General features: G+C 41.4%; 1 protein-coding gene across 8 annotated transcripts in view; it reads left to right on the top strand.

Annotated features, from left to right (window-relative positions):
• Positions 1-27,717, top strand: part of nav3 (neuron navigator 3) — a 221,088-nt gene that overhangs the window by 87,549 nt on the left and 105,822 nt on the right. For all 8 annotated transcript variants that reach the window (XM_035996053.1, XM_035996057.1, XM_035996055.1 and 5 more), the window contains exons 4-6: positions 1,190-1,262; positions 8,873-9,047; positions 18,886-18,954. In XM_035996053.1, coding sequence (XP_035851946.1) covers positions 1,190-1,262; positions 8,873-9,047; positions 18,886-18,954 — 317 coding nt within the window. The remainder of the gene's footprint in view (positions 1-1,189; positions 1,263-8,872; positions 9,048-18,885; positions 18,955-27,717) is intronic.

The following is a 27,717-nucleotide window of genomic DNA, read 5'->3' as shown; positions in this document are numbered from 1 at the left end:
ACTGACGCCGAGCGCTCCGACCTTTGACCTCGTCATAAAAAGACCTCCTGAGGGGCGTTGGCGGCTGGCCACCATGCTAATGAAGCCACCCGTTTGCCACTGACAGTGGATGCTAAAAAATCCCCCTACTAACTGCGACCTCAGTGGGCCTTTGTGAAACTGATAGCAGTTTGCAGAGGTGACAGTTGTTGACTATGTTGTGAAAAGGCCTCAAGTAGGGGCCCACTGACCCACATGCCGTGTGTGTGTGTGTGTGTGTGTGTGTGTGTGTGTGTGTGTGTGTGTGTGTGTGTGTGTGTGTGTGTGTGTGTTTTCCAGTGATGGAAGAAGTGTCCAGATCCTTTACTTAAGTAAAAGTACTAATACCACACTGTAGAAATACTCTGTTACAAGTAAAAGTCCTGCATTGAAAATGTTACCTAAGTTAAAGAATGTAAGCATCATCAGGAAAATGTACTTATAGTATTAAAGGTAAAAGCACTCAATTCAGAAAAATTGCATCAAAACGCTCAAAACGGTTCTGTTTTTAATCGTCTAATCATTTCAGCTGTACTTTTAGGCCGTTATATTGTTGGGTACTTATAATAGAAAACATCATATTTTATAAACTAAATGTGTTTTGTGTGAAAAATCCTTAATCTGTAGAGTAACTAGTAACTAAAGCTGTCGGATGATGTAGTGGAGTAAAAAGTACAATATTTCTCTCTGAAATGTAGCGGAGTAGAAGTAGAAAGTGGCATGAAAAGAAGAGATTTAAAGTACAAGTACCTCAAATTTGTACTTAAGTACAGTACCAGAGTAAATGTTACATTCCACCACTGCTGTTTTGTGTGTGTGTGTGTGTGTGTGTGTGTGTGTGTGTGTGTGTGTGTGTGTCTACAGTGTGACAATGTGAATCTTGTTTATATCGGCCTCTGTGTATATATGGGCGTGTGTGTGACGTGCCAAGGCAGACTGCACCCGGGCTGTGGCGACACACTGCGGTCACTATGTCACGCAGCCGGGTCCCAGGGTCAAGCGGGGGTCGGGTAATAACCACACAATGATGCGCTTTATGGGTAATAACGCCGATAGTCGCCGTCCTGCGAGCCCTCTACCCCCGAGACATTTAGGCTCGTTGAATGTTAAGCATGGTCACATTCTTGCTGTGTCTGTCCTTTGTGCTGACTGTCGGCCGTCTTCTCAACAGATCGAGAATGTGGACGCCTGCCTCAGTTTCCTGGACGCCAGAGGAGTGAATGTACAAGGGCTCTCAGCAGAAGGTAAGAAGAATAAACAATACGTAATCCAAGGCCTGATTAAACTCTTAATTGGATCAGTGGAACGGCAGGCAAAGGATCTTCCCGTTGTACTGCGAACTTCTAAAACTGGAAAATGCATTTTGGCTCTAGCACTACCCGATCTTCTGTGGGTAGCTTTCCATTTCTTCACAGTACCAAATATCTTCAAAAAAAACTGCTTAAATCCTATTTCCAAGACATACTATTATACTTCACAGCAATTGAATTTACCACGTTGGTATCATGACAGGGTGCACAGTTTCTCCATCTCCAGCTTCCACTATGGCAGTGTAGGCAATCATTAGGGCATCAAAGGGGATTGTGGGAGGATAAAAAACTCCAGCGAGGGATTTGCCTCCCAACCATCATGGTATACAGTACATGGCTTATATGACAGCCATGACTGCAGCAGGGCTCTGGACTGAATGACTGCTTGCCAAATTGAATGATAAGCTAAAATTGTCTCACAAGGCCAGGGCTAAAATTACAGTTAAGCTCCAAACTATCTGTTATGATTTTGTTTTACACTTGATTTGGACTCTGCAGGAGGAACCCAAGATTCCCTCAAAGTCTGTAAATGAATCCAACTGCAGTCCGTTTTTTTTTTTTTCCCTGCATGCAGAGAGCTGTGTGTTCAGGGAAACACACATCAGACGCTGCACGTACTGTAGCTTTGCATCCTGTGACGTGTCCTATTTGACACCTATAGCGCACACCTGACATGCCGTACATTAAGACATAGTCAAGGCTGGCATGTCCAAAATAGTTGCTGTCCTGTGAAAACCATGTATCTCCAAAATGTCAACTTTTTAACAAGCTAAAAACATCTGTTTACAGCGTTGTGACATTGCGTTTTTCAGATAATCCAATTGGGTTTTCAAATGATCTATTTAGCTTAACAATTAGGAGAAATTTCACCCAATCTCTCAGTTTGACTGAACATTTTAAAATCACTAAAATTGGAGATACATTGTTTTCACCGGACAGGGACAGATGTGATAACGCTGCTGCTTTTCTGGACCTTTAGCATGTGTCAGCTCTGAGAAATGATGCTACAGTATTAGTGTGCAGGCTTACACAGAAAACAACCGGTGCACTGCAGATGTATTGACGCGTGTTGTACGCCACTGCCTTTTTTTCTTACTTGGTACACCCGAAATTCTTGATTTAATAATGACAGTGTAAAAAATCAACATGTCAAAAATGTATGCAAATAAGGAGTGATGTGAGAACTAGTTGGTTGATAACCTAAACTCACTCTTTCTGATTGGGTTTTCTATAATCCCATACATACAGCTACACGCATCAATTATTCTAGCAGAAAATGTCTCCAGCTGTTATTTAGGACTTGCAGACCCAATGTTGTTTCTGCTCCCCTTTAAACATTAAAGAGGTGTGCGCCCTTGACCTCTCCAGCAGCAGAAAATAGTCTGAAGCCCCCCTCCCCAGCACTAAAAACAGCAAAGTGACTCACGAGGCCTGGAATTTCAAAGTGGGCCTGTAAATATGTGGGCTATTGGGTTACTCTGTCCATCACTGTTGCTGCTGCATTTCATCACTCACTTCACTCAGTCCATCTCTCTCTCTCTCTCCCTCACTCTCTGCCTTTGTCAGCCTCATTCTCTTACTCTGCATGTGCTCTGTGTGTGTTTGTGAGTTGAATTGGATGGCCATGTTTGCCCTCTCCTGTCTAATTAAATCAGCCCAGGGCTCTCCAGATTCTGTTGGCTGGCATATGCAGTCTTTATTATTTTTTTTACAAGGCATGGGTTTAAAAAAAACAATGTGGAATGTTTGATGCGCATACAGGCACAGGATTTTTTTTTTTTCTTCTTTTCCCTGAGCCTACTTATTGTAATAACCTCTCTAGAAGTCCCCTTGCATCTCTTTGGTTTGGGAGGCTGTAAACTGAAGTTCTGGAAAAAAACCATCATGTTGTAAGAGTGTTATGGTTCACCCTCAGACGTTTTTCCCTAAGGGAGGTTATAGGCCATAATGAAAACAAGGCAAGTTTTTTTTTTTTTTTTTTTTTTTTTTTTTCAATGAAAAAAAAAGAAAACGCTACAAAGAAGTTGTCGTTGTGGACCTGCGTTTAGCGTGGCTCTCTAGACTCTAGCTCCATCAACTTCAACTCACATGTGACCCCCTAAGCACAAAAAAATGTCATCAAAACCACAAAAAGAAAAAGGTTTTACTACTTGAAATGTGATAATTATCCACAGGAAGTTCAGTCTACCGTTACCAGCCTTTAAAAAGCAGGTGTAAAGCTCCGAAACACACATTTCCTGCAGTTGATAATGGGTTACAGTGAGGGGTCCTTACAGCAGGTCATTAAAGTCTCTTTCCACTGCAGGGTCTCTGCAGCTGACACCATACAACAGGCTCTTATTGCTTGTAGTGCTACCTACAGAATGACCTGCTCACCACAATAAAGTCCTTGTGCTTGATCTCAGTTGGTGCAAAATATTTTTTTAAAAAAAGCTCGTATTTCATTAGGTCACCACGCTGGGTCAGCAAGGGGTACACGCTTGTTCTTTGAGCAGAAGGTGAAGCCCAGGGCAAGGGTACGGCTTTAAAGTTCAGTGTATAGCCTGTCCTTTATGGCTGCAAACAAATGTCTGACTTTGTAAAAGGCACTGGGCTAGAAAACATAACATAACAGTTGTTTAAATCTTAATTAGGAACTCAGAATTAAATGGAAGTCAAACAAAGGAATTAAAACCAAGTTTACAGGGAGAAGCCCAGGGCAGCGGCGGAAGCGAAAACATAAGCAGCTGTGGAGTCGTAAAGAGAGACCCTGGCTGGATATGTTTTGTCTGGGGATTAAACCCAAGAAAGGTTTATTAAGTAGGTAAAGACAGAATATAAATTTATATTGCTTAAATTTTCACACAGTATTTGTCTTCCTCTTTGTATTACTTAGCCTTGCTAGAACCTCTTGTTCACCTCCTCCAAAGTCCTATGTGACTCATGAAATAACTAACCTCTCCAAATAATGAGAGAGAAAACAAACAAAAAAATGATTGAATGAAACAGCATCAACCACTTAAAAAGGCCCCCAGAAGCAGAGAAACATTTCCACTGAGCGTGGCCCAAACAGAAACACTTATCTTCTGCAGTGCTCCAGAGCGCCAGGGGATGAAAAGTCTGTGTATAGCTGAGAAAAATGTCTAATGGGAGCTTTAGCAATGTCCTATCACTGTCTCATAGAATCCAGCTATCCTTTTCTCTGTCACAACTCCCCCCAAAACAATACATTACAATACATTTTCAGCAGACACACTTAAGGGACTTCAGCCAGACGACAAGCTGAACTGCAGGAGACTGATGGTCAAGCAGAAAAAATGTGTGACGAGCTCGTATCTCTCCGACACCATTGTGAAGGAAAAAGTCAGCACGGTGCTCTTTTGTCTGTGTTGCAGGTGAGAGTGCTTGAAGTTTGGGCAGAAAGTAATGTTATGCTACACAGTAGCTAACTTCTCAAAGTCCCTTTTCATGCATAAATCCTGCATATGTCCTACTTTACAATTGCAGATAAGTCTTCTTCAAACATTGTGCAGCAACACCAAAATAATTAGAAGATAAAGCAGCAGTTGGCTCAGAACAACCCTGTTCATATACACTTTGCATTGGCTGATACATTTTAAAGAAATGTAGCTGATACCACCCAAAGTATTGTTTTATATCAACATAATGATGAAATGTTTATATTGCAAATTGATATGACCTTATCACCGAATCTGTTTTCAACGTGTTCTCACTACATGTAAGGTTCAGGCGAGGGGAGGTGCCTTGGTTGAGCGTGCAGGAGGCAGGACATGCACGCAGATTACACCGCGGTCACGTTGTCCATCTGTGATTTGGCCATAAACAACCAAGTCTCTTGCCGTTCCTTGAATTTGTCTGATGATTTTGGCGTTGGTCCCTTGCGGACAGAAGTTCTCGAATCTTGTTGTCTGTCCAGTTTGACATTTTCGTTGGCGTCTTTGTGTAAATCACTCTTCCCCTTCACCCTTGGGTGTTTGTTTTCTTCCGATTTCGCACCAGCTGCATGATAAAAAAACACGCCCACTCACTTGCTGTGAATTCTCCGGACACTGACCTGCTCTGTTCGCACATGAGCTCGATCGGACATTACACAGACTTTGTGCTAGGGAGCTAGCAGGAAAAAGTCTGTTTAATGTCCGGTCCAACTAATCTGGACATTTGCGTCACATACAGCTCCTCTGGGTACTGTCTAGATAAGTTCAGGGATGGAGTGCATGTAAAAGGGACTTGAGTTGACTTTTTCAACATAAAGACCTTTACCTAGCCTGAACTAAGTGTTTTAGTTGCCTAATCCGAACCAAATCTGGAACCGAGGACACAATCTCAGGTCTCCGGTGTCAAAGTCACGCTTGGCCAACCATCCAACCTGACGTTCGTATACCAAAGTGCAAAGTCACTTCAACAAACATGGTGTCCTTTGGAAGTGAGATTTCTAAATGGGCTACATGTGTAACACGGCAACAGAGGAAAAGCTAATGGATCGAGTGATGTAAGGGTTAGGTGGTTGTACCAGACCAGATTCTCCTTCACTTGTGGAAAAGTGTCTTTTACTTTCTCACACTGAACAAAACTGCATGTGGTCAAGTCTTTAATATTTGATCCCTGAGTTACATTGTTAACATTCTATATTTTTCTATCGCTGCCGGATCGCCTCCAGGCTAGTTCTGAAACAGTACAGTTTCCCCATGATACAACGCTACCTAGCCCAGGATTTGTATATTATTGTATAGTAATTGGATCAAACACATGAATGTATGATTTCGCATATGAGCACAAAGCGGAAGTCATGAAGGTCTTAAAACTAGAGTTTCACACGGGGACTGCCGCTGTCCGATAAATCCAAGAAACCTGATGTGTTCTACGCATGCGCGAAGATGGTTGAGTTTAGGCATTGACCTCGAATGGTTAGGGGATCAGGATAGCCCATTGGTCACGGGATAGGACCTAAACCAGTTGGGTTTTCTGTACGGATCAGGTACTGAAGTGACAGGGACATGAAGACAGGGCTTCAGCAGGACCCACCTTCAGGCCCTTATTATGTCAGTTGATACTGTGCTTTTATGGTTCATTATGCCGAACAAATGAGCATAAAAGAGTAATCCTGGAACAGTGGGGCCCCAGGACAGTTGCCGAATTGCCTGGTACACCTTTTTAAAGTTTCCTTAAAATGCTCAAATGTACTGTTCTGTTCTAACCCTGACATCATGGCCATCTTCCCTTTTGGGATGGATGAAGTATTATTCTTCCCTGTGTCCTCGTCATTATCCTTTCTGGTAATTGTACCAGTCCCCATCAGTTTCAGTCCACAGTGTCTCTTTGGCTGGCAACATTGTCTCTCCCTAAAGCACAGAAAACGGTGCTGTTCAGACTCTCTAAGGCCCAGTATAAATTACCGCCTCTGGGTATTGTGGAAAAATGAAGAACACCCCCAAGAGATTAATCTTTCCCAACTTTCACAGTCTCCAAACAGCATAGTGCAGCCATGTATGGCTGGGGAGAAGGTTTGAGCCCCACCAAAATTGAAAAATGGAGTAAAAAGCCCTGCGTCAGCTGCTGCTATCCTTCCCGTGCCTCTGTGTGCCAGCTCTCACTGAGGGTTTGATCTGCAAAGTCCATTTCACAAATGGGTGCGTTAGCCACAGTGATCAATTCTTCCGCCTCTGTGACTGCTGAATCCCATCTCGGGCTGTGTGTGAAGGAGTCTGCGAGAGATGCATTTGTTTGAGTTTTGTCTGAGCTGAACTCAGGAACTGTTGAGGATAAGATGAACAGTGTGAAACAGTGTTGCTCATTGATTAGGAGTGTTCTTGCCATCGCCAGCTCAGCATATTTAAAAGGTAACTTTCTCTGCAGTGCTGCAGTTTCTTGGTGATGCAAAAAGAGCAATCTAATCTCTTTAATGCTCACGCATTACGCTTACGTCCTTTGAGTTCATTGTCAATATGAATGCATTTTGGATCATGGTGTTTCATCTTTACTTTCACCCTTATCGGTGCTACTGTTTTCTAACTCATTTCATTTGAGTTGTCATTTAGGTCATGAACTCCAACTCAGCTCACCTTTTTATCTCACCCATTTATATAATTTCACCTTTATCACTACACAGAAATGTGTCACTTCTGTCATCGTCCCACAGCATCTGTAAATAAAACCATCAGTTCCTCATTTCATGGCGAAAGCAGAACGGTAATTGAAGTTTCTGTTGTATATTTTTGGCAGTTTGGCCTCAGACTTGCAGTCACACCAGACTTCTGCCAGTTAAACACCAGTCCAGAACATGTTGAGCTTCACTCCTAAATACACCAGCTGTGTGTTAGCAGATGCTTTATCTATGACAACTGGTTCTTCTTGTCAGCTGTGGCCTACATTATTCTTATTTAGAGTGTTACATCATGCTGAATACAGTTACATGATACAACTCTGCATATAATATACAGTCTATCAATTTCTCCTCCAGTTATAGCCAGTGTATAATTACTCTTATAAAACTTGTATGCTTGCCGAACAACAGCTGCACTTGAGCTCTATCCCCAAGTGTCTTATTTTTTAAATTTTTTTTTTTAAGTCAACATATGTTCACTTTACGGTGTTTGAAAGATGCAATACATGGTCTGGAAAGTATTTTTTTAGTGTCACAGGACACTGCTTTGGTTCTAGACAAGGGGAAAACAAAAGCTGCACTATTTTCACTTGGAAAAAAGTGGCGTTATTTCAATAAAAAGCATTTGTTCTAGTGGAGGGCAGATGCAGGGTAAAGCTGTATACCCCTGTACACCATGGTTATTATAGAAACTAAAACGAAAATAAGTAGTGAAAAATATTTTTAGTAAACTGAAACTAAATAAAAACTAAAACCTTGGGCTCCTGGATGGCTCGGTTGGTGGAGCGGGCGCCCATATGTCGACGCAGCGGGCCCGGGTTCGACTCCGACCTGCGGCCCTTTGCTGCGTGTCATTCCCCCTCTCTCTCCCCTTTCATGTCTTCAGCTTTCCTGTCAAAATAAAGGCCGAAAATGCCCAAAAAATAATCTTAAAAAAAAAAAAAAAAAAGAAAACTACAACTAAAGTGAAACTATATTGCCAGGTTGAAAAAAAAAAAAAATGAACATAAATCATTTTGGTTTTAGTTTTTTACAGAAACTGACATTGACGTTCCAGGAGATAGACACTAAAGTAGCACAAAGATAAAACATCATGGCTATTCCTATACAGTTCTTAAACAATGTATTTTGTATGTATATAGTAGCTGCATACTTTTGAGACATTATCCGGCCCTAACAAAAACAAACTAAAATTCCTGTAAAACTAAATTGTTCTGAAAAACTAACTGAAACTAACAAACACTCTGAAAACTAACTTAAACTGAAATGAAATGCAAAAGTAAAAACTAAAACAATAAAAAACTAATAAAAAATTCTAAACTATAATAACCTTGCTGTATACAGTAGTAATGCATAGATTCAGGATCATATCATCATATGATAGTGGAGTAGCGCTGTAAGTACCACAGATGCTCAGATTTTCCTTTCTGTTTTGTCCCTGCAGAGATCAGGAATGGCAACTTAAAGAGCATCCTGGGCCTCTTCTTCATCCTGTCGCGCTACAAGCAGCAGCAGCAACAGCAGCAGCAGTACTACCAGTCCCTGGTGGAGCTCAGCCAGCAGACCAGCAGCACCGCACCGTCCGCCAGCAGCCTCAAGACACAAGAGATGCAGTCCAGGTACCATGCAGCGCTCCGGATAGTTGCATTTCAGTACTTTGGTGTTGGCTTTGGGTCTCATTTGGGCTAGTGTCGCATTGCTAGACCTTCCTCCACAGCGCTGCGGAGGAGGGTCTGGCTAGTCCAGAAAAATGTGCTCTGGTTTATTGGCATTTCTTTAAACCAATCACAATCGTCATGGGTCTAAGCGCCGGACGGAGCTGCAGTGCCTCTGCAAAATAGCCTCTGGAAGGAACTTGTTTTGGTGGAACATGTGTACGTTCAAAAGTTGTTTTAGTCGTGCAACAGAAAACTCAGATTGGACAGATAGTCTAGCTAGCTGTCTGGATTTACCCTGCAGAGATCTGAGGAGCAGTTAACCATAGTCCTCAGAAATCCACCAGAGTTTTTGCCAACACAAAGAAAGAGGAAGGTGGCGGACATCCGGCGGAATTTCCGGCGGCACCTGAATTATACCGTAAATGAAACGTCGTCGATATAGAGGTTGCAGAAGCAAGCTCATGTCACTGGCTTGAATTAGTGGACCAATTATTTTTAAGGATCCATGCTGGAAGAGATGTTGAGAGATTTATCACTTTTAGATGCTTAATTAGGTCCAGTTAGAGCTTTTGTAAACAGGAATTTGTTGGTTATGACTGCCTCTCAGTGCAAAATGACTAACAGCCTTCATGGAAAATGTAGCTCATTAGGGCGTTCGCTGCATCAGCTCCATTAGGAGGTTTTGATCCAGTCCAAGCCTCAGAATGTATGGGAAATACACTATTTCCCTCTCTGGTTGAGACATAAATTAGAAGATTGATATGACTCTCGTTTCTATTAAGTTCAAAGCTACAGCCTGTTAGCTTAGCTTAGCATGAAGACTGCAAGCAGGGGGAAACGGCTAGCCTTGCTCTGTCTGAAGGCGACAAAATCCACCAGTGGTCGAGTTGCAATGTGGGTAATGTGGATGCCAGGTTTTGACAAAGTAGAAGAATGCGTGGAATAGAAAAGACAACTCTGGTTCTGCTGCATCGATTCTTCAACAGTCCACCTTGAGTCCGACAATTTTACAGAAGTGCAACGCTCAATCTGTGCAGAGCTCCTTTTTAAGGGATGGTGAGTTGTCCTTAGTTTAGCAGTTATAGGTTTACAATATGAAGAGGTTTATGAGGTACTTAATATTAAGACATGCATTGTACAGTATTGGCATACAGGCAGCTAAGCAGTAAAAGGCAGTAAAAGCAAAGGAGGCCTGACTGGCTGTGATGTAAATAGACAGAGCAGGCCTAAGACGAGCATCTAAAGGAAGGCCTGACATGCCACACATGAGCAGCATTCCCCTTGACCAGATCAAGTTACTGCACTGTACTGTTTGTGTGTGTGTGTGTGTGTGTGTGTGTGTGTGTGTGTGTGTGTGTGTGTGTGTGTGTGCGTGCGTGCGTGCTACTAGCCTGATTCTTGTTCTGGCTGTACATCCGCTAAAAGCTTTGTGTCCCTCTCTAACCTGTCTTCTCTTGCTCCACGACATATGGGGACATTAAATAACACACACACACACACACACACACACACACACACACACACACACACACACACACACACACACACACACACACACACATAGATGACCAACTCTTTCCTCCTCATGCTATTTCTACTTAAGTCTCTCTTTCAGTTTTCACTTTATTTATACTCATGTCTCTCTGTCTCTCTTCCTACGCCTAATAAGTCACATACAGGAATAAGTCAATTCTCTTTGTGATGGCCAATACGTTAACTGATAACAGAGAATCCATTGTATCTAGATAGGTATAGGTATCTAGGTATATAGATGACACATACACTGTGTGTGTGTGTGTGTGTGTGTGTGTGTGTGTGTTTATCTGTGTGCATGTGCGTGCGTAGAATCAGTGCAATAAGAGCAATTAGTGTTAGCACTTGGCGAGAGGCCATAGGAGTAAGATGATATCGTCGAGCGCTTTAGCCCCGAGTTCGGAGGTTCGGAGGTGGTAGCGATCGGTGTGTGTATGTGTGTGTGTGTGGGGGGGGGTTATCAGGGGCACAGCTGCCTCCCATTCCCACACTCCTGCCTCCCCCAACCGCCCCCACAACAGGTGGAGAACGCTCTCACACACATACACACCGAACAGTGAAGTATGAAGAAACACTGCTGCATTAGTCCAGCCAAACCAATACACACACACACACACACACACACACACACACACACACACATACTGATAAAGCCATTACATAAGTTCATCCTCATAAAATACAAGGAAGTGTCTGATAACAAGTTGGTTGGTTGATATTTGAGGTATTATTTTTTTCATGACATATTTGAGGGCTCTCCCCCAATAAGAAGGAGAACCTATAAATTCATGGCTGAAGGTCTTCTATAAAGACCAAGTGGCTCAGTTAATTTCCAAAAAGACCATCTGCCCTCTCTGTCCATGGCCCCAGTAATGTCTCACTGCCCTGGGCTGATGAGTTAATCACGTTTGAAAGTTGATGGCCTCAGTCGAGGTCAGAGGATCACTCCATGTCTGCCAGTGATAAAGTAAGCCATTAATCTTTGAGTTTTTTTTGGGGGGTGGGAGACGTCTGGGCCATTCAACTGCTATTCTCTTGCTGTGTGGCTCAAGAAAGTCTGGAAAGGTGTAGAGAAGGGTAGAGAAATCAGGAAAAGGATGACAAAATGTTGCTTGTATAGCATCACACATATGTGAAGAACAGTCATGAGAGAATCATTTGGCCTATTAGACCTTAAAGGGTAACGTCCCTTTTTTTTCCAACCTGGACCCTATTTTCTTATGTGTTTGTGTCTAAGTGACTGATGGGAACAACAGTCTTTAAAAATTGGTCCAGTATGAAGCAAGAATGCTGCGGTCGGCAGCAGCAGAACAACCTACACTGTAACATTATTGGGCGATTGCGCACCTTCAATTTAGGTCCACTAAAGGTGCTTGTTTTGCCACTGACATGCTCAGATTATTGTTGTAAGTGGGCAGAAATTCACAATGTGCATCTTGCCTATATTATTACATTGCAGCCCGTTTTGTGGCTGCCAGTTACAGCGTTATCGTTTAATACTAGACAAATTTCAAAGATTTTTGTTCAACACTAGTAATTTAGACACAAATGCGTGGGAAATTGGGTCCAAGTTGTAAAAAAACCAAATGACCCTTTAAGTTAAGTGTGAATCAGACAGTCCAACACTACCGGAGTGTGTGTGTGTGTGTGTGTGGTGGAGGCAGAATAAGCCAGATGATCATGAGTGTTGCATGCCATGCTGCTGCTACCAAAGTGCAGTTCAAAATTATGTCCACTTGTTTTTTTAATAAGGTTTTAATGGAAAGCGCTGCAGTGTTACTGGTGCGCTTTTAAAATTTGTAAAAGAAAAAAAATCCACCTGACTGACTGATATGTCAGTCATGCTGTACAGTCAAACATCATTTAAACCCACGGAACTTTATTTCAACTCAGGCTGATGTTTGGGTAAATGGGTATAAAATGAGGGACAGCTTGAATATTTCAATTTGATGGAATGATGCAGCCGTTGAAACATGTTTTATACTAGCTGCAGCATAATGAATGGTGCTTGTCTCACCCAGACTGTGTAGAGTTGAGTTTATCTAAATAATCCACTGGACGTAAAGTAAGTTCTAACTACATCACAAACTGATATTACTGTATGCCTGATACTGTATATGTCTGATTTAAGTTCCTGCACTTTTCATACCGTACAATGCCAACTTCAAATGGATTTGTGATGTTCCTTTTGTTCGATACTTCATGCCTGGCTGGTGTGCAGACTCCTCTTCCTTTTCACCCACCACTGGAAACATTGAAATGTAATTAAGTGTATTCATAAAAAAAATCGTTTCGAATTCTAATTTTCCAAAGTGATGAATTGCTGTAAGCCCTAGCCAACCCTGAAGATTTAGCATGTCTGAGTAACTTCATAAAATATAAGATAAGCCAGAAGAATGGATGTTTTGAATTAAAAATGCAGAGCCTTTTAAATTATCAAATTATCTGTCTCACAGATTTACACAGTCAGAGACACACATGCTCCAACACACTCTAACACATTTGGCCCACTGCACATCTACAGTTGTGATATGGGGAGCTTTCTATAGACAGCACCTGCTGGCCTGACTGGTGTCTCTGGGGCAAGGGGATGGGATGTGTGTGACTGTGTGTGTGACTGTGTGTTTGTGTCCGAGGGGAACTCCCCATTGGACAGATCACGACAGCCCGGAGCCACGGGAGGTTTTCAGTGCTCTAGAAGGCAGGGGGCCCAGGCCTGGCAGGGCACAGCAAACCCTCCCTCTTTAAATCACCATGTCCCGGGGCGAACAAGTTGACCCCCTGGTCTGGCGCTCCTCACGCCTGCCCACCGCCGTGTCTCGCGACAGGAAGAGCCGTTTGCCTTATGGGAGAGCCAACAGCCTGGCCAAGCCTGACTCGTCTCCTAGGTACAGTTTTAGCTTGTGCGGTGTGTATGTATTCTAGTGCTAGGTACAGTTTTAGCTTGTGCGGTGTGTGTGTGTGTGTGTGTGTGTACTCATCTGCTAGGTACAGTTTTAGCTTGTGCGGTATGTGTGCTGTAGCATCAAGGCAACAGAGTTTGGACCTTTCTGGAAAACCCATGCTGATATGAGGAGGATGGATTAGTGTCAGTGGCATCATGAACTGGTAAATGGTTTGGTTCCACTTGTCCTGTTTGTTAATCTAGACTGTCATACAGCATGGATTTGCATTAAGCTTTTTGCCATAGGTTGTTAATACATACTGTAGCTATGCGTATGAATAATTTCTTGATCGTGGTCATGGGATACTGTCAGTGAGATGTTTTAGTTGAAGTCAATTAGTCTTGCCAACAGTGTGATGAGTGCAGTTCTACACAAATGCAGCCCATTGTACTGCATGTTTGTATGTCAAACTAATTCTGTACGTATGTTCTATCTATTTGAAAAAACAAAAACAATTGTACTCTCTTTTTGAGTTTAGTTTGGTAACTATCTGCTTGATATGTTTTAAAAATGTGTTTGTATTGCAATACTTATAATAATAATAATAATAATAATAATAATAATAATAATAATGACTTTATTCAGGACACAATGGAAGGTCTATAGTAAAGTTATAACTTAATTTCCTACTGTATACTAAATAATGTTCTAATGACATTCGTTCTACAAAAATGGCCTATGTTCTTGATTTTAAAACATGGGACCTCTTGTAGCTGTTGAAATAATTACTGTTGTCTCTGAGAATCAAGTTGGTAGTGGCGTGTTGCTGTCATAGCACCTCAAAACCTTATAGGGAAACGTCTGGGCGAATTGTTGGGCTCAATCATCTCAATTTGACACTAAAGTCATCGCTGTTTGCTTTCGATCTCTTACTAACAGTCAATGTTTCTCTTAACCAAGTACTCGGAACACCAGAAGCGTTTCGACTTAAAAGTCAAAACTGGAGTGGGCGGCTGTATCTGACAATATCTGTAACTTTTAAAAAATGACAATATGAAGGATTTCTCAACGGTTTACAAATCATTTGGTAATCTTAATCAATTATTTAATATGTCAAATATTATGATGTGTGCAATAAACTGTTAAGATCACATACATTATTACATTATAACATTATTAATTATTATTTGATTGTTAACAGTAAAGTAACTAACTTAAGTTTAATTGACTATCAATTTACCATTTATTAGTGATGGTTATTATAAAGCGTCGCCATCATGTCTGTCCCTCTCTATGACAGCAGCCTTCAAGTGCGGCCGTTCTTTTTTAGCATAACCCGTAATGGTTAATTTTTTTGGCATCCAAACCCCTTCGGCCAGCACCCCAAATGACCCTTTTTGTGTTGTTATGGTTGGAGGACTTGTTGGTGTATTGGTAATACATGATAGGTGCAAGGTGAATGCAAGAGCTTCAACTGCTGCAAGACCAATTTCCAGCAGCTACTTGTAGATGCTAAGTGCAACATGTTGCCACATAACAAGCATCAGTGCTCAGCAGATATTGAGTTGACTGTGCCACATGCTTGAATGGATGCGTGACTTTGTGTGTGAGTCGGCATCCAAGCAACAATGCCAGAAGGAGCTGAGAAGGAGCTGATTATTGGGCTTTGAAAGGGAAGGTCGGATGACATCTCATTACCTGCTGTCATCATGTTGGCCTGAATGCCTGAGCACACGCCATTTTGGATCTTATACATCAGTTTGTGTCTGCCCTCAGGGCTGTGGCTACAATCAGGCTGAAACTGATATTACTTATTTTTAATGGGACAGTGAAGGCATTCAATATCACTTGCATGTGCGCCACAGTGTCATGGACTATTAAACAGAGACTCTGTTGATGTATGTTGTACTGGATCAAAAGTGATAGACTGTACCCCAGTCCTAGATCCTGCCCTCCTCCTGTGTTCTGGTGTCTCTTTTTCCACATTGGAAAGATCTTAAATGCTGTGGGTTGGATATGCACCCCAGGCTGGGGACTCTATCCCATTGCCTTCATGTTTCATTGCATTTTATAAAGCTGGAGGTGGGGGGCGGGGGTCAGGATGGGTCTTGTGGTGGAAAAATGCACCACAGCACCCCTCTTTTTTTACTGTCATATACAACTGTGGGCTGCTCCTCCATAAGCTGCACTTACATTACCTTCTCTCAGACTTCTGCAGCCTTTGTTGCCTTTAAAGATAACCCTTCTTTCTCCTTGCTAATAGCCCTGCACCACACTCCCACTGTGAATACAAAGAAGACAGAAAGAAAGCAAAAGCACAAAAGCTTTACTTAGAGAGAAATGTGATTTAAACTGGACCCTTTTTACAAAAAAAGCTGAAAACGCATTTTGGAGTGCGAAAAGCTCCATTAATCTCTGTCTGAGCTTGTCCTGTCTGTGTGCTAAGTGCCATTTAGGGTATTTAATAGACCACAAAACATACTACTGGGAGATGAAATGTGGCGTGTGTGTGTGTGTGTGTGTGTGGGTGTGTGTGTGTGTGCGAGTGTGTGTGTGTGTGTGTGTGTGTGTGTGTGTTTGCATTGGAAAAAGAAGAACAGTTGCCAGACATCCTTAACTGACGTGTCAGGTATCATATAGTTTATTAAGAACATGATACGAAGGTGCTCGCCACTATAATGGGAAACTGCCCTGAACTTGTTTCCCCCTCTGTTCTGCTGTGTGCCCCGGAGCTCATTAGCATAACGCCGCATCATGAAAACCTGGAAGGTCAATTAGAAATGTACAATGACTTGGCAATTTATCACAGGTGGTTTAAAAGTGAGGTGAATTGTCCAGAGGGAGAGGTGTAAATAGAGAAAGACTGTGTGTGTGTGTGTGTGTGTGTGTGTGTGTGTGTGCGTGCGTGCGTGCATGCGTGTGTGTGTGTGTGTGTGCGCGCATCCGCAGTATGTGTGAGAGGCAGACAAGGAAAGTTAAATGTGTGTGTTACAGAGAATGGACACTTTTGAGACAGCTAATTAAAATGTTGCTCACCAGCTTGAAAGATCCTTGTCTTTCACAGCTCGACCTCACTTAACAAAGCATTAAATATCACATTGTCGCTCTGTGACGGCTGATTTGATTCCACAGAATGATGAAATTTATTCGAGATGTTGACTGAAAATCACCTCAAAAAGCCCTTGGAACCTTTGTAACCGGTCCTCCTTTTGTTGGACTTTCGCATGTGAGGAAATGATGCATGGAGAAGTGGCTTCCAAAATATTCATCAGCAACAGATTTTTTTCATAAAAGTCATGGCCAGTACTTGTAATGAACCCTATTCCTTATATTACCAAATTGTCATGGTATATGTGGAGTGTGTAATTACTTCAATATAGAAATTAATATATTTTCTATTTGTTTCTTCCTTCTGGTTTCTACTCAAAGTATAATATATTACTGTTGGTTCTCTAGTAATGTCTTTTTTATCCACTTTAATTTAATTCATCAATATAAATGCTAAAATGTAAAAGGCTTTAGCATTTATTTATATTCAGTTTCATGCAAAGTTGAGAACTGCACACCAAAAGCAGACAGAGCACAAAATGAGATGTGGTGACTGCAGTGCGTCACACAGCCACCCAGTATAGGTAGTTTATTGTCTCTGTCCACTTTCACTCACCAACGCCAAACCATCACCATCAGCCCACAATCACAAAACAGAGAACAAGTTGTTCCTCGTTTTTAGAAAAGAAGGACGTCTAAACAGACTGCTGGTGTTTGTTACTTCCTCTGTCCTCCAGCTGAAGCATAGTTTAACTGCTCTGACAGCTATTGAGATAACTAACGTTGCTAACTCCCTGCTCAAAAGGAACTAATTGGACAACTCAAGTTTCTATCACTGGTCAGCCTGTGGAAGGTATGAATACAGGTCTGCAATTAGCTGGTATTCTCTCTAGACTGATATATTTGTAATGTGTAACGGTCAAGAAAAAATTGCTTGCAGTATTCAAAACTGAAAGGGGGCTTTGTTAGATGCTAGCATGTCTAACTTAGTCTAACTCTAGTTATTTGGTGCTCTATTATGCTAGCTGGGAAGTAGAGTCAGCATTTTGTTTGGTTCTTTAATTTTAAAAACTCTTATGTCGAGGAGTTACTGTGACCAAACTGTAAAATCTCCAGGTGAGTTTACACTATCTACTTCCACAGTCTTTGTTAGCAACCATTTTCCTGTGGTCATTTTCAGTATTTTCCTAAATGTACAATTGTTCCCATTTCTGTCAAAACCGATTCTGTCAAGCTAATAATGCTAGCACCCTAGCTAAGCCTGCCACAACACTGCCTGCAATATATCTTGGTTACATTTTCAACACTTATATTTTTCTCTGTTTGTGTGTGGTTTTGTCCAAAATGTGCTTGAAAAAATGTAGTTTTTGTAGTTTTCTTTGTTAGAAAAGTGTAAAAAAAGAAAAGAAAAAGAAAAGATGGTAAAAAAGGCCACTTGTTTAATGCTAAATGTATGCTAGCTGATGCACAGTTAGCCTGAACTTCAAAGTGTTGCTTTGAGTGGGGTTTCACTTGCTTGTTTAGCAATAAAGAGAGCCACAAACAATATTTCCCCCAGGCATTTAGTCTACTACTTTAAAAAGAAGATATGTATAGTTGATAAAGGGGCTTTGCATACAGTCTCTGTTCACTCAGTTTAAGAGTTTGTGAGAAACACTCACATGGTTTGCCAGTCATACAGTTCACACAGGACATTACACAGTCAGAACATTTACACACAGGAATAAACAACAGCCCTGCCACCTGGCCTTCGACTTTTCATTGTTTACAGGGTGTACGCATGATGATTAAAGGCATCTCTTTGTTCATTAAGCACTCTACAAGTATCTACTTCCTGTCAAACACGAATGTAGGGGCAGCCCGTGTTTAATTCCCGTCTCCGTGGATGACTAACAGTGAGTGTTGGGTTATAAACTGTGACTGGTGCTGTGGGCATTTCCTTCGCCTCTGCCTCGTGTGTTGTGTGTCTTGGGGTTTTCTTCAAACGATGCCACCGCGAAATTGATTATGAAAGTTTTTCGGGCTGTTTTATGTCAGCTGGCCCTATAAATGGATTGAGAGATGTTATTGGCTTAGTCATACGCGTGTGGTAATAAACGTGTGATCCATCATGTGAAAAAAATAAATGTAACACTGGCATGATACAGAACATCATGTACTATGTGCTTCTTTTTTCCTCTCCCTGGTTATCTCTCCTTCTCTCTCTGCATCTATCTGAATGTCTCCTCTCACGCACATTATTACATTAAGGCATGGATTAAGAAAATTCCAGCAAGACGCTGTCCTCATTCCTCTAACTGTCTTGTCTGTCATCTTCTCTGCTCTCTATGCAGTCTCACAGCACGATATGCAAGTCCTCCGGGCCACAGTGGAATAGGGTCACCACAGAAGAAAAACACCAGGTAAATATGGCAAATACTTCATGTACCTGCTTTATTTTATTGGTGCTCTGATTCTCAAACTATATTCAAAGTTCTATACATTGAGCATTCTTAGTTTTCACTGCTTTTTGCATGACCCTGTGCCATCACACGTTTGTCCATTTTGCTGAATGTTTTTATGTTTTTGTGTTACTGTGTTACCAGCTCAGGGAGGTCAAAGGTCAGGGTCAGCTAGAGAGCAGCTGGCAGGGATTTAGTGTTTTGTTCAAGGATATTTTGGCAGGGTGTAAGTGTGCCTCATGGCGGCTTGCAACAGTGCCTCACAGTCTCTTAATGTGCTAAATATTTATCATAGTATTCCCTATTACCTTTTCACGGGTGATTCAGCCTAATTAAACATGCCTGTTCTTCTCATTAACGTCAAGGCTAGTGCAGTCAAATAGGCACCCATATAATTGTGAAGGTGCTTGTACATAATTTGTTTCCAAGCCAGTCTATCGGAGTATTCCCAGAGTAAGCAAATGTAAAATGTTCACTCAATAATTAGAACAAATGACAATGTCTTATTTAAAATGACTCACACCAAAACCAGGACTTAACTTTCATCAGCACTTTGCAAGCTGCAGCACAGGGCCATCATGGCTGAATACATGAAGGAAAAAACACTCATCTTCAGACCTCATAGTCATGCCCACATGATTTGACTGACCAGTGGCCGCTGGGGAGTTCAGTGCATAAAACTTCAGTGAGTCTTTTGCACCAAAAAGGTTGCTAAAATCACAAAAAAGGAAATCTGGCTGCCCACCAAGGTTTGTGCCTGTTAAAAGGAGGTTTTTCCTCGACACTGTCGAGCAAATTCTTGCTGTTGGTATGAATTGTTGAGTCTTTGTAAATTATAGTGTGGTCAAGACCTACTCTATCTGTAAAGTCTCCCGAGATAATGTCTGTTATGATTTGACACTAAATTGAATTAGACAAATTGAATTGAATTAACATTGAGATTTGTCACAAAAGTAGTTTAGTTGCACTTTCAGTTAACACTCTGTTAATCTCTGTCCTCAGTCCAGCGCTTTCACTACTTGCGAAGTGCTGTTCTGTGTGTGATGTGTCTTTTGTGGAATAGCCCTTTACACATCTTGGCAAAGAAGCTGCTGCTAAATAAGCTACCAGACATTATGACACTCTTTGTGTTGCCAGACTCTAGGCTGTAGCCGGCAGTCAGACAACCACAAGCTTCAGCTACTCTTGAGGTGTCATGTGTGTGCTGGTAAACCAACCATCAAACTCACATAGGGCACCTGACCCTCCTACCATCTTATTAACATAAGCATTTAAGCACTCACACTCATGGTTACATACAGGTAGGTGCACTAGCACGGGTACATACACCTACTGACTGTACACATTCAATGTAAACCCATATGAGCAGTTCCCATGTGAGACATTCACCCACAAATCTACCCAAACGTACTGGATGTACAGTACACACCCCAGAGTCCAGTTGTCTGATGCTTGCAGCATTTGTTCCAGCTCAGAGGCAGTGGGAAAGAGCGTGTTGGCCAATAATTCCTCTCGAGCCGCCACTGAGCAATGGCAAAAATGCTGTAGCCAGCAGCTCCAGCCCTATGTGTGGTAATCTGCCCTCTCACATCACTGACAACAAACCTCACTGCTGCTGCTTTGCAGAAATAACTCTTTAGTGACCTACACACATACTGTATGAGTGATAGATACACAACACGAATGAAGAACCTGTATTGGAGGTCAGTGAGTGGTGATAGTGTCCCCTGTTGCCATCTGATTCTCATTCACACAAGCGTGATTACAGCACATGTAATTGCTTTCTTGCCATCTGCGAAGTTATTTTTAATCACCATGAATTGTCTCCTCTCCTACCCCTGAAGCAAGAAAGTTTTAGCGGTTCAAAAATGGGAAAACAATTCATGCCTCTCTCACTTGCACTGAACGTGGTGAAGAGCGGTGCCCTCAAGGTGCAGGAATTTTAGTGTTTTTTATGCTCTGTATGAGACATTCTGCTCGTTACCCAGAGCTAAAGTACCTACCTTCTTTACCACGGCAACAGCTCCACTTTTCACTTGCACTAACTCATATAAATGGTTTCTATTGTTCTTAGACAGGGTGGAAACATGTCCACTGTGTTGCATTTTTGTATTTAGTCTGTTTAGACTTATGCAGTTGGGTATTTGGTAGGGTTAGGTACCTTTCGCATCTGAACCAATACCACTACCGGTACCTGGAATTCGGTTCCGGTACCCAACGGTACTTTTTTCGGTACTTTCCCTCTGTAATTTATTAAAAATATTTCAGTTGTAAAAATAATTCCAAACCTATTTACTTAGAACATTAGGTTATTTATTTAGAATATTTTACACTGACAGAAATTAAACAAAAACAAAAATAATATTGCCTTGTTGCTGAAAGGAGCTATAGAAATAAAGGTGCCTTGCCTTGCAACCTCAGCCTGTCAGTCAGTCCCCAGGGCACAGAAACCACCGTTGTGCCTGCTCAGAGGAAGTGTAATGTCAACAGCACTGCGACCGTTTTCAGCTCTCCATTAATATCATATCGCAGCAAACGCTGTCTGCGTGAAGTTTTGAAAAAACTGTAACCACACTTGAAACCACTTTATTGGCATTGCCATGACTCACTGTGACTTCAACAAAACTGCAGAGCCGACGTGGTTTTCTTCGTCCGCACCTCTGGGTGTGTGCGTGTGTGTGTGTGTGTGTGTCGGACCTCTGCTCTCTGTCAACATGCAGAGAGGACAGATAAGCTTGCGCTTACTCTCAGGTATCGAAATTAGGCACCGTTTGATTTTACGTGAACCAATACTTAGTAGTACCGACGTGATTCGGTCGGTACCGGTAAAAGTACGGGGTTCGGTAACCAACCAGCCAACCCTAGTATTTGGGGTTCATGATACTAGTTAAGTATGCATAAAGAAATGGCTACACATGAGCTTTGGTCCAAGGCAAGAGGTTGCCTTTGTTTCATTGTTTTATGCTTGCTTTTCCAAGGATAAGTCACTGGCGATTATTGGGAGCCAATATAGAGCTTCTCGTGCATTTCTACACTTCAGAAAGGGTTGCATCCTCTTGATGGTAGTCATTTCTTTCTTATTCCTTATGAAGCGATCTGTGGTTCTGTTTGATGAAGACATCTGAGCAAAGCTAAGCTAAAACAGCTTTACAGTCTGAATAAACTGGCCATGTGTGAACACACTCTAACACTGCCAAGTGCTTTTACTTCCCCTGGGGCCACCCATGCTTAGCATCTGTGCCTCTGCTACAGGGCACTGTGTGTGTGCTGTTGGGCTGCATTAAAAGACCATAATGGTGTGCTTGCAAGTTTTAGCTCCGTAACTACGTATCTAGACTCTATCTATATACTGTACGTTTTAGCAATTGGTTTCTTTCTTTTTTTGAACAAACTCAATTAGCAGACTCTTGACACTTGATTTGTGCATTCCATCATAGTAAACTTCAAGTCTGTATTCATTTATTTCTGTTGTTTTTTGTCAATATTTCTTGAGTCTGCTCGTTGATTTTCATAAATACAGAAGTGGATATAAATCAGTGGCTGCATTGAACAGTAGAACAGTGATTCCCAAACGTTTTCACGTCAAGGACCCCTAAACTGACACAAATTAGACCACAGACCCCCAATTTGATAAGATTTTGTTCCAAGGTCTCCCATCTGATAGGGTTTTTGCTTTTAGAAATTTTTATTTATGTTTTATTACAGAACCCCATGACCAAAATAGTCCATTTAGTTACTTATGGATGGAATTGTAGGGAAAATAAAGTATTCCCCTTTTTGCTAGGGACTAGGGGGTCCACTGCAGTAGAACATATACAGTACATTTACATAGCTATGATGCAAAATATGTTGATTATTCTAAATGGCCTAAAAACTGATATGGTCCTTAAACTTCGCCATCTTGGCAGCAGGGGGTGATATTTAACAGCTTGTTGGCCACCTGCTAGCTAGTGGTATCTTTCTACCATTGTAATGAGCCTGAGGTAGCGGTGGCTTTGGCTTTGCCCTGGAGGTAGTGTGAATTCCAGACTGGCTGAAGACATTGGTGTAGAAGTTGGCATAATCCCTGGCAAAACCTTGGCAAGGGAAATTAATCATAAGCGCTCCCTCGTCTGCAATAACTTTTAGCTTAACTAAAACTAACTTCTTTTATTTTTAATAGCCTGTGACTGACAAGCTGAATAATGTGTTTGTCCACATTCCCTCTCTTCTTCGCCTCACCATCCTTTCTTTGTCTGATACACTTCCCCAAGTCCTCCTAAAACAAAATCTTTGTCCAGAATGTATATTGCATTTCCTCTGATGCTCCATTTTGCGGATGCATTATCAAACATGTATTTTAGAAGATGAAAGAATCTTATGATAAAAGGCAATACCTCTGATTTCCATCTAAATGGCCTCAGTCTCCCCCTCATTTCCCCACAGTTTATCTCTCATTTTCTCTTGTCTGGCTTTCAGCTACACTAGTTTTTCTCTGATTCTCTTCCTACTATCTGCATCCATTTCCCTTTCACTCCCATTCTCTCAATTCTCTCCTTTGTTCTTTTTCTTCTTTGTCTTCTTAGTTTTTTCTTCTTTTAATTGTGTGGTCTCTCACTCTCTTCTGTTCCTTCCCTTTGTTGATTGTACCTGTGGGAACTAAAAACCCTGTAGCTACTGTTATCCGTGCATGTGCGTGTGTTTAGGAGTCATTGAGGTGCTTTTCGTTCTCTCTTGTTGTGAGATATTTGATTTGAACATCAAGATTCAAAGTCTCTTGTTCCACCCTCTCTCTGTCTCTCTCTCTCTCTCTCTCACTCTTTTCCTCTGTCTATTATGCGGCTGCTACTGTACTAGTCCATCTGTGAGTGGCAACCTGGGCTCTGGGCTGAGGACCACCTCTGTAGTCCAGTGCGATTACTGAGGCAGACCACCAAGTCTCTGCTCTCAGGCCTGGACCAGCATCTCTAAACAGAGCAGAGTCCGCTGTAGTTGTACGTGCCGATGTTTTATGATTAAGGAATTCAGAGGAACTGAATGTAGGCACATTTGCTCCTTCTCGGTGTCAGTTTTCTATTTTGCACTCAAGCACCTTTTATGTTTGCATTGTTCAGCACATGGTCTGACTTATTAGGCGGTTTTTGCTCTGACTGCCTGCTGTGCACATTGCTTAATCACTGAGCCTTGTTCTATTTTTCAACGGGAGACACTCAAAGTAAACTTGATGTTTTTGCAATGATATACAGTGCCATTCAAGTCTCTCTGCTGCAATTGTAGGAGTGCTGAATCTTTTATTACATGATTTCTGTGTTTCTTGTTGCATCAGAAAAAGCAGCAGATGGTTAGTTTGATAAGTCCTGCAGCTTACTGACATCAGTTAGGGGAGCGGCATTCCTCTGCAGATGAAGACTTGTCCTACAGAAATGATGTTAAAAGATGAACTTATAAAATAGGATCCTTAATATACTTTTAATAGAAATGATCTGTCAAACTGAGATGTGGATTGTGTAAAACGTGCTCCATTTAACACATTCCACAGAAGGAAGCAGACAGCAGTATGTGTTGCAGAATACTTTTTAATGACTGCAGTATCTCTCTTAGTATTGACTGGCAGCTCTTGTTCTTTATTTGGACTGGTTTTGGTATGAAATGGATTCCAGATCCAATGATCAGTGCGAGGCCAAAAGACAGATCAGCAGCTTTTAATTCTGCTGCATGACTGACCTACATCTTAAACTCTCCAGGGAAATAAAAAGACCAAGTGTTGCTCCCTTCCCAAATGCTACCACTATTGATCTGGTCAATCTGGGGCCTTTCTTATCAGTTGCTGTTGCTTTCATATCCCCTTACATACAGAATCGGTGTGAAAAAATAAAGTTGACCTGACTTGTTCTCGTCGTATATTTGATAGTGTAGAAGAAGGAAAAAAAACTGACGTACTGAATCATAGAGAAGAGAACTGTGAGTCTGTTCAGTTCATCGCAGCTACTTCTATTTGCGATTACAGGCAGTTAAGGAAGGTATTTCTTAAGTTTTTAATCAATCCTACATGTCAACCATTATTTTTTGTTTGTTCTAGGTCTTAGACAAAATGGAACATATGAAATGTTGTTTTCGACCACTTCAGGATTCTACCCTTTAAAAGAATTTCCTCTCCGACATCTCGGCTCCATCTGCGATACAGACGCCAGTGACATATTCAGCGTAGCAAATCGATTATTTTTGTTAAAGGACATCACGACAGCTTTCAGGCAGGGAGACAAAAAGTCACCAAGTTGTTAGAATCTATTCAAGTTTTTTTCTTTCCCTCTTCATATTGACAAAGACCAGGCTATGAACGGAAACACCCACAGCCCTCTGATGCAAGCAAGGTCTTTACTCAATGCCCATTGTTTTCAGCATTACCTACCTTTACTCCCACCTTGTTCCTTGCAGTCTGTCAGCCGTGAGACTTTGGGGCGTTTTTGCTGTACATTTTGATTGGATTCTACACCCTAGTCCCAACATGCAAACAGGCAATCTAAAAAGAATTGAAAAAAAAATATATATATATATAACTAGGCCAGGTATGGACCACCATCACCACTGGGACGTAAAAAGCAGTCTTTGGAATCAGTTCATAAAAAATCACATCAAAACAATAGTAAAGATTAATGGTGGAAATAAATCCAAGTTGTCATACATCTTGTTATGTTTCTTGAGCCAGAAGCCAAATCTGTTTTTGAAAAAACTTACTAACAAATCAGATGGTTGAAAGCAGCTGGCAAAGTGCATAAAAAATGCAATGTAAAGTTATTGTACAATAACAACGGGCTTTTGATGAGATCATTCTTTACACGTCCTCATGGGAGTCGTGAAAATCCTCCAGCTGCGGTGTGGCAAATCAACATTTTACACTTTGACCCGGTCTGTCGCGAGAAAAGGATTACGCGAGTGTGTATGTGATGCGAGTGTACGTGTGCGTCAGAGAGTAGAGCGACTGACTGAAAACACAAACCTCCTTGGTAGGTGTGCGTGTAAGCCTTTGTTTCTCTATACAGTGCCAGTAGAGGTGCAGAAATGAATAGTGACTGCACGGAGGAGGAATAAAGAGCCATCATGTCTCCAAATCTTTTTTCATGAACTCCATTTTTCCTCCATTCATGGGTGCTGACAGATCTCAATCAACCTGTCATGAAGCAAACTTTTGTCTCTTTCTATATCCTGTCACGTATTTTCCCCCAAAACTCAAAGTTCACCTCCTTTCATCCTTTTATCTTCATCCCACAATGGAACACACACTCTATCTTACATCACTCTCTTGATCTCTCTTCCTCTTACACACTGACACATACAGTACTGAGCCCGAGGTCAGAATTCATGATACAACGGAAGGACTCTTTCAACTTATAGTGAGCCAAACTTTCTTTGCCTTCATTTCCGTAGTGTATAGCGTATATACAGCTCAAGGTCTAACTTGTGGTCTTCTATCGGCCTTTGTGAGACTGAGTGAGACTTGTTTTTACTCTCAGCAGGGTTTTTGTTCAAGTCTATCTTAAGACAATACTCACATGCCCCAGCCCTGTCACATAAAGATTACGTTCCCATACAACAAAACTGCATTTTCAATAACGTTTTGAGGGAAACTTAGTTTGTCATGGATCACAAATACGTTTCTAATCAAAGTCTGCGGAAGTCAGCGTAGGGAGGAGGCCGAATTAACAGGACCCTCATACAGGAGGTTGTTAGTGTCCTGTGTGAAACCAAATGTCAACTTTACGTAATGTACTTAACTTATTTCACATATTGTATGTAACGTACTTAACGTACGTGCGTAACTTAAATTACGTAACAAACATGCTTATTTTATCTTAACCAAGTAAATTTGTTGCCTAAATCTAAGCAAGTAGTTATGTTTCAATTCAACATTAACTAAGTGTTTATAACAGCAACTGTTCCACAATGTGCGTAGATTGCTGGAAAATAAGGTTCCCTCTAAATGTAATTGAATGCAGTTTCGTTGTATGGGAACGTGATTTTTTTAGGAGACAGGGTTGCATGCCCACATGTACAGTGAAAGAGTTATTGGTCGTTGTAATTTTTATTCTTGTCCATACTGGCCGAAAAGAGATCCCTTTCAGAAGAAATTTGAGTGGAAGTGACCAGGTACATAGGCAAGGATTTCTTCAAGGGTATGGAGTAGAGAATTACAATAACCAATAACATTTTGTAATGTACATATGGGCATCAGGGTAGACTTGAAAAATATGAACCTATATCCTTTAAGGCCTGTACATTTGTCAGGATAGATTATTCTGCAACAGAGAATTTTTTTTTTAATTTAAAACCATGTCTGAGGCAAAGCTGCTCTAAGGGCAGAAATTAGTTAAATCTCAGGTGGGTGCAGACAAAGAATTACAATGTTTCTGCCTAAGTAATACATATATATATATATATATATATATATATATATACATATATATATATATATATATATATATATATTTATTTATATAAATATATATATATTTTTTTTTTTTTAAGATAATTTTTTTGGGCTTTTCCGCCTTTAATTTTTGACAGGACAGCTAGGTGAGAAAGGGGGAAGACATGCAGGAAATTTGTCACAGGTCGGATTCGAACCCTGGACCTCTGCGTCGAGGCATAAACCTCTCAGTATACGTGCGCCTGCTCTACTACTGAGCCAACCCGGCCACCTGCCTAAGTAATATTGTCATGTAGACATATTTCTGCCCCCAGAGGAGC

Source organism: Sander lucioperca, chromosome 20 (assembly GCF_008315115.2).
Source record: "Sander lucioperca isolate FBNREF2018 chromosome 20, SLUC_FBN_1.2, whole genome shotgun sequence".
In the NCBI taxonomy this organism is placed as follows: Eukaryota; Metazoa; Chordata; class Actinopteri; order Perciformes; family Percidae; genus Sander; species Sander lucioperca.
This window is presented reverse-complemented; position numbering and strand designations above follow the sequence as displayed.